General features: G+C 45.1%; 1 protein-coding gene across 4 annotated transcripts in view; it reads left to right on the forward strand.

Annotated features, from left to right (window-relative positions):
• The window catches only part of LOC105478329 (cornichon family AMPA receptor auxiliary protein 3), a 333,823-nt gene extending 330,524 nt beyond the window's left edge, over positions 1-3,299 (forward strand). For all 4 annotated transcript variants that reach the window (XM_024791880.2, XM_011735507.3, XM_011735517.3 and 1 more), the window contains exon 6: positions 2,073-3,299. In XM_024791880.2, coding sequence (XP_024647648.1) covers positions 2,073-2,100 — 28 coding nt within the window. In that variant the 3' untranslated portion in view covers positions 2,101-3,299. The remainder of the gene's footprint in view (positions 1-2,072) is intronic.
• Positions 3,300-14,472: the final 11,173 nt, after the last annotated feature.

Genomic DNA, 14,472 nt, shown 5'->3' on the forward strand with positions numbered 1-14,472 from the left:
GGATGAAGACGGAGGCAAGATATTTCCCTCATTTCAGTTTTGTTGCAGCAGATGCTGGAGCCGAGGCGTCGCCAGGAAGAAGGCATATGAATTCACAGGGAGGGAAGCTGCTGTGTGTGCTCCGCTGTGGGGGGTGGGAGGGGGCGGGGTGGGGAGGGCTTGGCAGCTCCTCTGGGTTGGATGGGTGTGATCATTCTATAACTGAGTGTGTTCCAGACAGTCTGTTTGACTGTTTGTCCTCTAGTTCATTACTTCAGTTTGGCCCTGCCTTCATGATACATGTGTTAATCACTTTGTTTCTAAAACAAAATTGGAAACAGTTCCTGCAGCCTCACTGGGACCCTGGGTGGCCCCCACGGTCTCCTGCATTCTTTGTTGAATCTGGCCCCTTCGGGCTCTGTGGGGCTCCATAAAAGACTCTGTTTCTCCCACCTTAGGAGCTGCCGGCCCCTCAGATCCAGAGCTGGTGGAGAGCACAGGAGCGCCAGCACAGGCCACCGTGGGAGGGAGAGAAGGGGACCCGTGTGTGTGCAGAGCCATGTCTGAACTGAGCTCAGGGCTAGAGACCCACACAACAGCGGGGAAGACGGGGTGGGTGGTTTATGGTTTCAGCTTCCTGAGGAGCTCCTGAGGACCTTGGTGAGGTTAAGAAATGCGTCTCAGGTCCCCGCTAATAATTCGCGACATCTGGCTTCAGAGCCTGTGCTCGCTCTTCTATCCTGTTTGAATCACATGGCACCCATCACCCCACTTCACAGTTTGCCTTGTGGACCAGGTGATAATTTGAGGGTTGTGTTAGAAGGGGACTAGCTAACGCAGATACTAATACTAGCTGGTGAGCCCAGTATGAACAGTATCCTAAAGTATTGGGCAATACTTTAGGTCACCTGAAGTAGTAGGACCACCCCCCTGCATGGTTATTCTGGATCATGCCTGTCCCTCCTCAGGTTTATTTCTCTCCCTCTATGTTATTTATGGTTTACTTGTTCCTTGACACCAGAGACCATGTTGGTTTTAAATGAAAGAATGAATGAAAGTGAGTAAATAAAGATATCCACGTGAGGCTTAGTACTGTCATGCAAAAAGCATTGGCTTCGGAGTTAGGATGTGGCTTCTCCCCCTGCTGTCACTCCTCATCTGGCCCTCAGCTTCCCCAGGTGGAGTAAGTCCCTCTTGCTCCAGATCTGACCAGTGGTTCTCTGTGCACATGAGATGTGTGAGGTTCCTGAAGATGGAACTTCAGCTACTCAGAAGAGCCCATTGGGCCTCCACAGCTGCATAGGGTTAGAAGTAAAACCTTTTGACTTCTTTTCATTTCTTTTACTTCTTAGATGAATCTTTCTTCTCACTATAATGTGAAAGGCAGTTGGTTTCTTTTTCTGCCAAATAAAGAGGTATATTTTGATGCAGATCATTCCTCAGCCTTGCAAACTTAACCTGAAGTCCTTATTAAGAGCACAGGGATACATGTCCCCTTTACCCCCACTCTTAGTAGTATTGGGGCAATACTTTAGGTCACACGCTTTTAATGCATGTTTAATTCCTGGAGTCCATTAAAAATAGGAGGGCCAGGGAGTTACCCAATCAAGAGTTGACTGAGTTCTGGTGCCCAGAGGGCTTATGTTCCCATGCAGGACTTTGCAATAACGAGGATGATCTTTTTCCCAGCACTGGCGTATTATCCAGCATCAGCTGGGAGCCCCTGGACACAGCCATCATGCAAGCACATGGCAGTTGCTGGCATAAAGAATCCACTGCACCCCCAGACCTGCCCTGCAATTGCATGAAAAGGAAAACAACCATAATAATCATCCTGATGAGAATAATAATAGGCACTTAGAGCAATCACATCTTTTATCCAAGGGATACAATATGCTCTCCCCAAAAATGTTTATTCCAGCGTTGTGGGAAGTAGAAGGGGCACAGTAGTGGAGTCGGCGAGATGCTATAGTGACAGGAATGAGGGAGAAGCCAAGGAGTCTGGCCTCTGGAAGGTCCCTCTCCTGAGGGGCAGCCTGAGTCCTCTGTGGGCTTCCACTAACGCCTTCTTTTCCTTTTCTTTTTGCATTCAGCATGATCTACACTTTAGTGAGCTCTTAACGCAAAGACCGTGCACGTCATCAGAGACTGAGATGGGAGAGACCTCAGACGGAGAGGTGCATTTCTGCTGGTGACTGGAGGAGGGACCAGAATGGGGATATGTGAGAAATAGACCCAGCAGGCAGTCTGACTGAACGGGAGCTGGGATCACGCAGCCAGCTGGGAGCCAAGTTAACCCTGCGTGTCTGTTGTTGCCCTGTGTGTCAATCTTTGGCATTCGAATTCCACATACAGGGTCCTAGAGCCCTTCTGAGCATCAGTGGTGTGGGGGAGTAGGTGACAAAACACTAGACCTCTCCTGAGAGAGAATTGCTGCTTCCTGAATCCACTTCATTGAACAGCACCTTGCAAGTTCACACTGAGTTCCTGGGCCATGGGAGCGGAGGCTGGAAGGCTGCAAGGTGCTTGCTAAGGATCAGAATGACCCAGAGTCAAGGCCAAGTCTGCAGGGACCTGTTGAAAGCCTCGAGAATGCCTTGGCTGCCCAAGACTCTTGTTGCCTTTCTTCCAAGCCATGGCCACACCCTTTTTCTCAAATGGGAGGGGCTGGAGGGTGTGTGGGATTTGCCTTCAGCTGTAACCAGCCTTGAGCTCGCGGGGCTGTTTTCAGCTGAGGAGGGGTGAATATAGGAAAAATGGATTTTTGAAACGTTTGCTACATGTTCAAGGTGTTAGTTCTCCACCACACAGGTTGTATTCTTCTTTTGCCACCTCAGACCATCAGAATCATTTAATGCAAATCAATTGGTCAATGCTAGTCAAAGCTATGTTCTTACAAAAACCCCAGACAGCTCAGAGCTCAGAAAATCCTGTGGAGTGGCTGCTCTGTACCATGGGCATCCGGCAGCCAGGAAGTGAGACAACATAATTATAACTTCGTTTTATGATGCTGCATCATTTGTACTGTTTAGGTCGACACGAGGACATCATCTTATTTAGAATTTTCCATTTGGCAATCTCTTTTGGGTGGGAGTTGTGCTGGAGGTTGTAAATAATGACAAGGCTGAGATTTTTATGATGTTTAAATTGGGCACAATGATTTTGACCTTATTCCCCAAACTTCTTTTCTACTGTTTAACATACACAGGCTATTTATACACATCCCCAGCTCCCATCTGAAACCTGTGACTCAGGTTTATGAATGGTGTTTGTGTAGCAACACATTGTGTGCTATGTTTATTAAAATGCAGCGACAACTTGAGTGTCTCACTTAACTGGCTCTCTCATTTCAACCATTACAGGCTGGATTTGTCTACATATGGTTGGAAAACTGATAGGAGGAAAAGGCAAATTTTCAAAAAGGCATCGTGCTGCTAAAAATTCTATGGAAAACAAAATGCAGACTTTTACTCCGAGGTTTATGGTGTAAAACTGGAGAATTTGAGGTGGTGATTTTGGGAGAAGGCTTCCTCTTGGCCAATACCTGCAGATTACCGACCAGGTAACTGTTGTTAGGGATAGAGTTACCTTTGGGGCTGCTTGGGCCTGGCTTTGGCTTCATTCCTGAGACGACTAGTGACCCTCATCCAGAGAGGCAAGTGTTGGATGGCAGACTGCAGACGCTAATCTAACTGTACAGCCGTCCTGCAAATGCAACCGGATGTGGAAGGTGAATGATCCGTGTTACTTCTCACCATGGAGCTGTTTTGTTTCTATACTCTGCCTCCTTTCAAAAAGATCTGAAGTGGCTCATAATAGGAGACACAAGTACACAAAGACCATTAAAATGGAAGTAGAGATGTCTTTTTTTTTTTTTTTTTTTTTGAGACAGGGTCTCACTCTGTCGCCCAGGCTGGAGTGTAAGTGGTACAGTCACGGCTCACTGCAGCCTTGACCTTCCCGGGCTCAGGTGATGCTCCCACTTCAGCCTCCCGAGTAGACCATAGGTACGACCACGCCTGGCTAATTTTTGTATTTTTTGCACAGATGGAGTTTTGCCATGTTGCCCAGGCTGGTCTCAAACTCTTGGGCTCAAGCAATCTGCTCACCTTCACCTCCCAAAGTGCTGGGATTAAAGGCTGAGTCACTGCCACTGGCCTGACAGCTCTTATGTTTATGAAAAAGAAACATCCAGATATTTCCCTCCCACAAGTTGTGATTGGGAAATAATTCTCATGATCTGTTGTGAGTTTCAGTGAATTTCCAGTTCTTGGGAGAAGTTAATCATGATGATAAAGCTAAGAGTAAAGGGCACAGTGATGGCGCACGGGCTGTGCGCCAGGCACTGTGTTAAGTGCTCACACGGTGACCTCCCCTACCCCTCAGAGTGATCGTGCCCAGCAGGTTAGATGTTCTCATCCCCACTTCATCCATGAGGGAACTGGGGAGCCTCAGGGAAGGTGAGTCCTCCCTAGGTGACGTAGTGCAGAACAAGGGCTTGATGCTACGAAGAAGTGGCCAAATAACGATAGTTATAAACCAAGGCATCTGGCAGTGATCTGGACGCTTCATATGCTTTTCCCTGATCCTCATAACGATACCGTGAGGCAGATATGATCTCTGTTTTATAGATGAGGAAACTGAGGGGAGGAGTCACTTGCAGAGATCCACAGCTAGCAACAGGTATGTCTAGCTGTAGCTGGGATTTAAACCCAAGTCTGCCTCTTCTCACATAATTTTGTTCTTGTTGCCCAGTCTCTTATTGTGTATCCCACAGAAGTGACCAAAGGGAAGAAGAGAGGAAAAGCAGGAAAAACTCCTCTGTTTTCCAACACGCAAAGTGAATATTTTCCTTGAGAGATAAAGAGCTCACCTTTCCAAGCATGTGTCAAGGAGAGAGCTTCCTAGGGAGTAGAGTCATCTCCTGCAGGTGGTGTTGGTGAACTGGTTCCCATTGCCTTAGAGAGGTAGAGCTGTAGGCCTGGTGTGGCTATGCCTAAATGATCAGAGGGGAACTTGGAAGAGTCAAAGCTCACTTTTCACTTTGCTAAGGTGGAGGAATAATGGCACCTGCCACACTGGCTTTCTATAAAGATTAGATGAGTTCATACCTGCAGATAACTTAGAACAGTACCCTGCATGTGGTCAGCACACCTCACTGTAGAGGGCGAGTCTTCCCTGCCTTCTGGGTCAGTCCATTGTTGTGTTGCTATAAAGGAATACCCAAGCCTGGGTAATTTTTGAAGAAAAGAGATTTACTTGGCTCACAGTTCTGCAGGCTGTACGAGCATGGCTCCTGCCTCTGGTGAGGGCCTCAGGAAGCTTCTAATCATGGTGGAGGACAAAGGGAGAGCACGCATGTCAAATGGTGAAGAGCAAGAGAGAGAAGGGAGAGGTTTCAGACGCCTAAGCAACCAGATCTCATGTGAACTGAGCGAGAATGCACTCATCCCCAAGGGGATGGCATTAAGCCATTCATGAGGGATCTGCCCCCATGATCCAGTCACCTCCTACCAGGACCCACCTCCAACACTGGTAGTCACATTTCAATATGAGGTTTGGAGGGGACAAACATCCAAACTGTATCACCATCCTTACTCTGCCCTGTGCCCATTCCAGGGCAAGGTCCCTCCCTTTGGGAGGACCAAGGAGCCAACTGGCCACGTGGAACAGGAGTGAAGATTGCTGGATGCTGCCACCCTCCTGAGGCCCGATCCTGTCTATAGTATCCTAAATGGAGGTCGGGCTGGGACCTGACCCCTCTTTTCAGTGCCATGTTCTCTGCCAATAATGATAACCACTGCCATAGAGTACTTGCTATGTGCTGGATGCTCTGCAAAGCACTTACCATATGTAGTCTCATTTAATCCCCCATCAATATTAGGGAATGGGAATGATTGTTGTCTTCAAGGGATAGTTGAAAATACTAAAGCTTATAGAGGTCTAGCAATTGAGCCAAGGTCACAATGGCTAATAAGTCATGGAGCCTAGACTTCCACCCAGGTCCTTTTGATTCCAAGGCTTTGACCATTTTCTCACTCCTGAAAGGGTGATAGAGTCCAGGAAGGACAATGGGGTGTGAGATAGAAGAGAAAAGGGGATGAACATGGGACAGCAGTGTGGCTCTGCTGAGCTCACATGTTTCACAGCAAGCAACTCTATGTGAATAACTTTATAATTGGAAGGACTTTGGCTACAGGATCTTGTGCAAACTTCTTAACCTTTAGAGACTCAACTTTTTTATTTGTAAAATGAGGCTAATAATACCTCCCTTTCAGTATTCTTGTGATAATTTAAGTAAACTATGTACAGAATGCTTGTTGAGCCTGTCTCACAATTCGTGTTCAACAAATCTTGGTCCTCAGTGCTCCACCCGACTGCCCTTCCCTTCAAAGAGGGGAAGGGAGGATTATGTAGATAAAAACGGGTAAAATACTTCTCCTAGTAACACCTGATGACAATCAATGAATCTCAGCTCCCTCCTTTCCCCTCTCCATATTTGGGCGGACTGTCCCAGGCATGCAACATGGGTAGCAGAGCTCAGCCCTCTCAAGAAAATTTCCCCTTTGCATCCTATTTTTAGGTTTGGTAATTGCACCAATGTTGAATAAAGTTGTCATCATTATGACAGTTTTGTTCTCCTACATAAGAGATGAATGCAGCCAGCAAAATGCTTTGACAACAATTAATTGCACTCACGCTGTGTCGTTACACAGATCCATTTCCATAACCCTTTCTCTTCCTGGACTTGGGCTGTTCTGTTTTCAAGTGTGCTCTGGCAAATGACTCTTTAGGCAGAGTCTTCTCCAGGCCTCGGAGCTGCTGGTCCAAGCTGGACATCTTGGGGCTGCCTCTGTTCCTGAGGCTCAGGCAGAAGGCACTACTCACTGTGGGCGTTTGAGGGGGCATCCTGGGACATATCCTGTGACTTGGCTCATCCCAGGCAGAGGAGAAGAGGAGCTGACCAAGGGAGTAAGTCTTCAGGACACAAGCACACATTCTAGGGAAAGGTGGGGGCAAGTTTCAGCTTTTTTTTTTTTTTTTTTTTTAATAGACCAAGTCTCACTCTGTTGCCCAGGCTGGAGTGCAGGGGCACGATCTCAGCTCACTGCAACCTTCGCCTCCTGGGTTCAAGTGATTTTCCTGCCTCAGCCTCCTGAGTAGCTGGGATTACAGGTACCCGCCACCATCCCCAGCTAATTTTTGTATTTTTAGTAGAGATGGGGTTTCACTGTGTTTGCCAGGCTGGTCTCAAACTCCTGACCTCAGGTGATCCACCCGCCTCAGCCTCCAAAAGTGCTGGGATTACAGGCATGAGCCACCATGCCTGGCCAAGTTTTAGTCTGTCCAGTTTAGCAGGGAGCAGGCTTTCCTTGTGGGGAGCAGCACGTGATGGAAGCATTTCACACAGCTGCATTTGCAGAGGGAGACCTCAGTGCCCACACGTTGGATTGGGTTTCAGTTGCTGCCCATGATCCAGAAACAGAAATAGACACAGGGTCAAAACAGCCACAACAAAATAGGATTTTCCAGGCTTTGCTCCCACCCACCCACTCTGTGGTCATTTCTGCCCCTGTTAAATTCTGCCCAGATAGTTTTGGATACGCCAAGGGTGTTATGAACTTGACCTCTTAGCTACCACGTGATACCCACATTTCTTCCCAGCCAGTGGTATGCTAAAGCTGACTTGTACAGGCTTATGAGAGCCTGTACAAGTTTAGTTTAGTTTTTTAGGGATTTTACTAAATAGTTGTTAAACAGAGCCATTATTACAACTAAAGTTATATAAACTTACAATTAAATAAATAATTTTAAAAACAAAGGTAATACCTAGTCAAACCACTTCCCAATTATTTTACTACATTTTACTTGAGGTTATGTCTATTGTATCTGTGGCAGAAATGCTATGTGACGGTATGCTGCTGTGAATCTCTTCCCATCTTTGCATTCAGTGATGTCCCATTGATTGCTCGAAATTGGCCATGGTGAGAGTATTTACACTCTGTGGATGTCCCCCTCCCTTGCCATTCTCAGGGCAATTCCTCTAACGCATGGCCTCCTCTAGGTGGGGCAGTCTCCTCACTGGACCCCAGAGTACCTCAAGGGGCAGACATATACCTTTTGGCTTAAAGAAGCAGCAGTCTGAAAAGGTGGTGTTATGTCCTGGAGTTTGACTGCCTGACAGCCAGCAGAGAGACTTAAATGCCACCACAGTGTTTCCGTTCAAACATCAAACAGGAGTCTCAGCAGTAAACCTTGTCCTTTTCAAAAATGCTTGACACATCAGAAAAACAAGATCACCTTTCTGGTGGTTTTATATTTCTGATCTTCTAGAGCAGAGGAGGTAGGGAAAATGAGAGCCCCGCTAAATACTAGTCCCCACATCAAATTATAATGAAACCCATCAATCAGGCCCCCATGCCTGGGACAGTCTGTTTTGATTGCTGCAATGAAAACAGCAGGGCAGCACTAGAGGCTTTGGGGGAAATTTTGTAAGTGGCTTCCTAGGACAGATCTTGCGATGCTGTTCTTATTTTCCCAGAGCTAAGTTGAAAATAAGCGTGATGTCGAGGTCGCTTTCTGGGCTATACAAGGTAGAGAGAGCCCTCTCAGTGAAATGGAGATGCCCAGCAGATGAGCCAGATCCCCAAAGGATGGTGAGGAACCCTGCACCCTAGTGGACCAGTCTTTAAAATCGGCAGTTCTGTGTTCTTCAGTAATATTTATGCTTGCATTCAAGACACCTGTGCCCCAAGATGTAGTGCATACCTAACAGTGTTACAGGTACAGAGGAAAAATTAGTCATAAGGACCCAATGGCAGCTCTAGCATAACCACTTCTAGGTTTTCACCTAGAAGATAAGAAAATGAGGCCAGATCACATTTTTCATTTAGATACATGCCCCCCAGGTCTGCGTAACTGGGAAACCCCAGCATAGGTTTCAGCCTCACAATTTGAGGAAGCCCAGCCCATGCCAGGTACGGACGTTCAGACCCAGTAGGATAATGATACTTTCTAGGGAGCTAACTAGTGGTAACCCAAGAGTGCCGGTTCACGGGAGGTGGAGGGCCGTCCTGAATGAGCATGGGGCTTTGCACTTGACCCTGTCCTCTTCACTGCTTATTATCAGTGACTTTCAGATGAAGGCAATTGATCGATTCTGGGCTAACACAAAACTGAAAAGAATTCAATTAGGACAGGAAGAAATTTTTAAAAAAATATCATAAGCTCAGACTCACTAGAGGAAATACAATAGGCATACATGAAAGGTCTTAAGATTGGGCTCAAAAAAGTCAGCAGCAAAATATATAAGGGGTGAAGGCAACCACATGCTTTAGGAGGGACATTGAGAAATCTGAGCCTGCCCATAGCAGGGCATCCAGAGTCGATTTCATAGGACTGGGGAGAGAAGTCTAGAAGACTGTCTTCAAAGACATGAAGGCTCCAAGAGGGCAGAAACCAGGACTTGGGTGAAAACAGCCCCTCCACCCCACCCCTTGCTCTTCAGATGGTGTTGGTTGAAGCAGTTGCTTCCCAATGAGGGTTCTGGAGAGGTGTTAGGTGAAAGGACCGTTCTGTGGTCAAATGTGTGTGGAACTGCTGGGCTAAACACAAACAGCCCTTTTCAAATCTGTCTCAGTGGGAACGTTCAGTCAGAAGCACCAAGAGGGGCACTGTTTGCAAAGCACTTTTCTGTGGAAAGCAGCAGTGGAGACTCAGCAGAGAGAGGCATGAGGCAGAGCTTTCTGGGGTTGATGGAAGACTGAGGGATGAGTGTGTACCGTGGGATGGAACGGTTCCAAATATGGAACCAACTATCAGAAGTACTGTAAACAAATAGGACTTGCCCCACATTGAGCAAAACACAAATGACAAACCACATAATTCAAATGCAGAAAAAAATAGAAAGGGCTGAATTCGGGATACCATCAATTATAAGCCTTTTGAGGATAGGTATTTATTTATATAGCTCCAGAGCTGGCTTTGTCCTGACTAGGCCCACAGTAAATATATGTTGAATTAAATTGAAATTTTGATGATTAGAACCAGCAGAAGGCAGAGATAACCTCATAGTAAATAGGAATCAGTATCCCAGGGAGGAATGTTCAGGCAACATGGCAGCCCCATGCAGGCTGTGTCCTGGCAATATCCTGTAGGGTTCAGTAGCAGTAAAACAGGCAAGGGCATGCGAAGGACGTCAGCAGATTGTCCTTTACCACTGCACAGACCACTGCAGACTAAGGTGGAGTGGTTTCTTCTTCTGAACTCTTCTCTTCTCTTCTCTGAATCACTAAAACATGACTCCTAGGCCTAAAGGAACAAAGACGACTGGCTCTCCGGAGTCGCAGAGTGACTATCGTTAAACTCCATCACTTTTTGTGCATATAACAATTTAGGAAACATTAACCAAAAACAAAAACCCAAACAAACAAAAAGGCCAGACCTTTGCATGTTGTTTATTGGCATGAGAGAGTCTGGCTCATGGCCAGGGGAGCAGCTGTTGGGGAGTAACACACAGGAAACCTGCCTGCAGGGCCCCAGGTGTCTGAGAGGTGGTCTGAAGTCCTTCATTGGCTCAGCTCTTGTCCAGTGTTTCTGGCAGAAATGGCTCAGTGTCTCCTACTCTTCCCACTAACCCTTGGAAGTTCTCCAAGCTACGGCTGTGAAACGGGAGGGAGGGGATGAGAGCAGAGTATATGGATAGCAAGAATGACTTTAAACTAATCACCTCTACAAGTTCCTTCTTTTTCAAATCCAACATTTCTGAGGGTTGGTCAGCCTGGCCCCAAGGGAAGCAGGGGAGAAGGCAGGATTGCGCTGGGTGGGTAATGTCATCTGGCCCGGGCTCAGTCAGGACACTACATGCTCCCCTCCTCCTGTATCTGGAAGAGGCCAGAAGCCTGGGAATGGGAGTGGTGGTGCTGAATGATGGGTGATCCCAGGGGCATAGAGTTGACTCCAGGGTCCATGCCTATTTGGGAACGATTGGGAACAATTGGAAACTCTGGGTTCATAATATGCTGCCTTCCTGAGCCTGGATTTCCAACTGGGGCTGTGATGTTAATAAGGTGATTAGTGAACCCTTAGCTCATCGAATGAGCTCTGCTCTTGGCATGAGAAGGACCTAAACTGGAATTCTGACTCTAGTTCTTGTCAGTTGGGTGATGTTGGTCAAATTTCTCAACCTTCCTGAGTCCCAGTTTACTCAGCTACAATATGGGAGCACTAATGCATAATTCTGTGAGGATGATGTGAACACTAAATAAGCTTATTTACATGAAATCAATTTACAGTATAGAAAATGCAACACCGATATGAGGGGTTGTTACTATTACAGTCACAGAAGGAGTTGACTTTTCTTCTGCTTTAAGAGTATGCTTAAAATATGGCTGTATCTGAGAATATTGGATGAAAGTGCTTTAGGAGTTGGCCTTGGGACAAGAGGGAAAGAAATTGCTGCCCAGCTCTTGTTTTTTCTTTTCTTTTCTTTTTTAAATTTTATTTTAGAGGCCATTCTTGGCTTGTTAGAGGGTCCTAGACCTCTGTAAAGGTTGTTGTCTAGTTGGAGTACAGGGCGTCTTTGACACTACAATTTTGAACCCCCAGGTCAATTTTTTACTCTGTATCTAAGAATACAGATTTTAAAATGAGAACCTTAGCAGGCTTGATAGCTTTTCACTGAGAAAGATATTTCTAGAGTGAATGCCATTGGGCCAGTTTAATTCCTTGGATAATTTTTAATATAGAATTAATAAACTATTTCCAAATTTTTCCATTTTCATTTTTTCTAAAATTATTTTCCCTGATATCGATTATTTTCTGTGTAAATTTTATGACAAAGATTAAATTTATTAGTTTTGGAAAGTTATAGCTTCTGCCATTGTGAGTTTTCTATGAAACCACCAATTTACCAAGTTCAAATCCCCCAAGTCAAATTTTGCAACACTACATTCTTTATCAATGTCTAGTCATGAACACATTTTATGATGGGATGTTTTAGCTACTGGAACTCTTATTTGAAAGTTTTACTAATTCTATTCTCTCCTCCATATCAAATTGTGCAGTTTCCATTGTCATCAATCAGAAGCAGTTCTTCAGTACATTCATCTGTCACACATTTTTGCATGGGCTACTTTAAACACTGTCAAATTTATTTTATTTTGATTATTTCTACCAGAAATATCATCAGATTCAGGAATGCTATTTCATTTTTACTTCTTAACTCATGTGTGTTACTGTTATTAGCAGTTGTCTTTGGACATTTCTTGGCTGCTCCTTTGGCTGGGATTGGCTGTGTCTTTGTCCAATAATCCAGTTCTGTTGTGCCCTTTCCGGAAGAGAAAGCGGAGAGGTCAGATTCAATGTAAGGGAGGGTTGGAATGTCCAAATTTGATTGGAGCTTTAAAATAAGATGAGAAACATGGTCAGATTTGACTTTAGAAAGTCCATTTTGGCTTTTGAGTAGAGACTGAATTGGAGAAAACAAAAATGGTTGGGAGATGGTTAGAAACGACTGCAGAAACGCAGGTGAGAGACAAATTGCAAACAATTATATAGCACTTACTATGTGTAACAAGCATTAGTTTAAGCATTTTGTAAGTTTTAACTCATTCTATCTTGATGACAACTCTGAGGAGGTAAGCATTATAACTATTTCCGTTTTACAAACGAAGAAACTGAAGTACAGAAAGATTCAATATATGTCCAAGATTACAAACTAGCAAGGGGGTAGGGGTGGATCTAGAATTCAAACCTGGGTAGAAGGACTTCAGGGACTGAGCCCTTGACCTCTCCAGTGGTTTTCTCATCCAAGAAAGAAAAGCGTGGCAAGGAGGAGGTTTTTGAGAAATGCTATGAGAAAATGGAAATTATGGGACTTGGTGAAAAGGGTATGTTTCTGGCTTTGTGTGTGGTAGGTGGTAGGGCTATTCTTTGAGAAAGGGAAGTTGTTTAGGGGAAAGATAATGTGTTCGGTTTTGAAGCTGAATAAGAGAATTCTAGCTATAGCGTACTAAAAAGCTTTACTCTGTTTTTGATGTTTGACTACTGACATCTTTCAAGCCCCATAGCTCCCCCTCTTCCTTCTGTCTCCCATGTGAGCAAACCAGTAAGAAAGTTTTATGCTCCCTCCCTTGACACCAAGGAAGTTCAAAACCTGGCCTACATTGGGAACCCTCACCTTGGACCCAACCCCTAGCAACACCAAAAGCCAGAGACAGTCACCCCTCCTTGCTCTGTCAAGCCATTTTTGGACATGCGTGGGAGCCTGCCCTGCTCTCCCTGAAAGCCTCATTATGTGAGTGATGAGACTGTTCATCCCCTCTTGGTGCATGTGTGGCATTAGTCAGTTTTCAACATCCAAACCAAATTTTGGGTCAGAAGTTGGTACAACCTTCATCCCACACAGCGGATTGGGAAATGTGGTCTAGGTGGGTTTTGGTGAGCATGTAGCTGTCGCCACCACGGATATGCTGAGTTGTAGTGTCAGTTGGTCATTGAGATAAGATGTTTCGAAGATAGTAGAATAGAAGGGTCTGAGGAAAGAGTTTTGAGCTGGAGCTGTACATTTATAAATCACCTTCTAGTTGATGAAAGGAGAAAAAGGAAAGAAAAGGAAAAAGAATTATTCTGTTCCTAATGTCCTTTTGGTTTAATTTTCATGTTCAAAGATTGCTTTCCAGAACCTCACTAGCAGTAGTTGGTGTTGGGGGGTGGGCGGTGGGGATTGAGTAGGAAGATGTTGAAACCATTTCAGAATGAGCAGCATTTACACACACACACACACACACACACACACACACACACACACACACACACAGAGGAACACACGCATGCACTTTAAAAAATGATTTGGCCCTTCCAGTTTCCTGCTCTTTTAAGCCTCCAGTGAGAAGAAAAAGGAAGTAGCAGGCTAATTGGAGAGAACTGTGAGGGAAAGGCAGAGTTGGTAAAAGAGAGAGGAAATCAGTTTGCTATTTTAAGGATATGAAAGTCTTCCCATAAGCCATTATGGTCTCCTTGCCAGTTAATTTCATTTCAAATGAAGTTGAAAGGTAATCTGATAGGTTTTGTTATTTCTGCAAATAATTCATAAAATCAGATGAACTCAGAACTCTGGCTTAGAATGTAGGAGGATTTCAAAGTCTGACAAGGTGATAATTACCAGGACTGCACTGGAACTGACAGCTAGTATTGGAATGATCTCCTTTTTATTGAAATCCTCAGTGTGATTAGGAAAAAAGACAGTTTAATTCAGTTAATCTGAAGCAGCCAGTAGACCTGAATTGCTTCAGTGCAGACAAGCAGAGCTGATGTGTGTGGAGATGGCAGTCTTTGTGGTTGATTTAGAACGTCATACACAGAAGACTCTCACATTTTACTGATGACAAGAGCAGTTCAGATATGCAGAGAAGAATGGCATGTTCAGTTCCAGAATCCTGAAGCAGCCTTAGAAAGGGAATCCGAATACATTTTTTGCACCAGCAAGCTCAT

Source organism: Macaca nemestrina, chromosome 1 (assembly GCF_043159975.1).
Source record: "Macaca nemestrina isolate mMacNem1 chromosome 1, mMacNem.hap1, whole genome shotgun sequence".
NCBI lineage: Eukaryota > Metazoa > Chordata > Mammalia > Primates > Cercopithecidae > Macaca > Macaca nemestrina.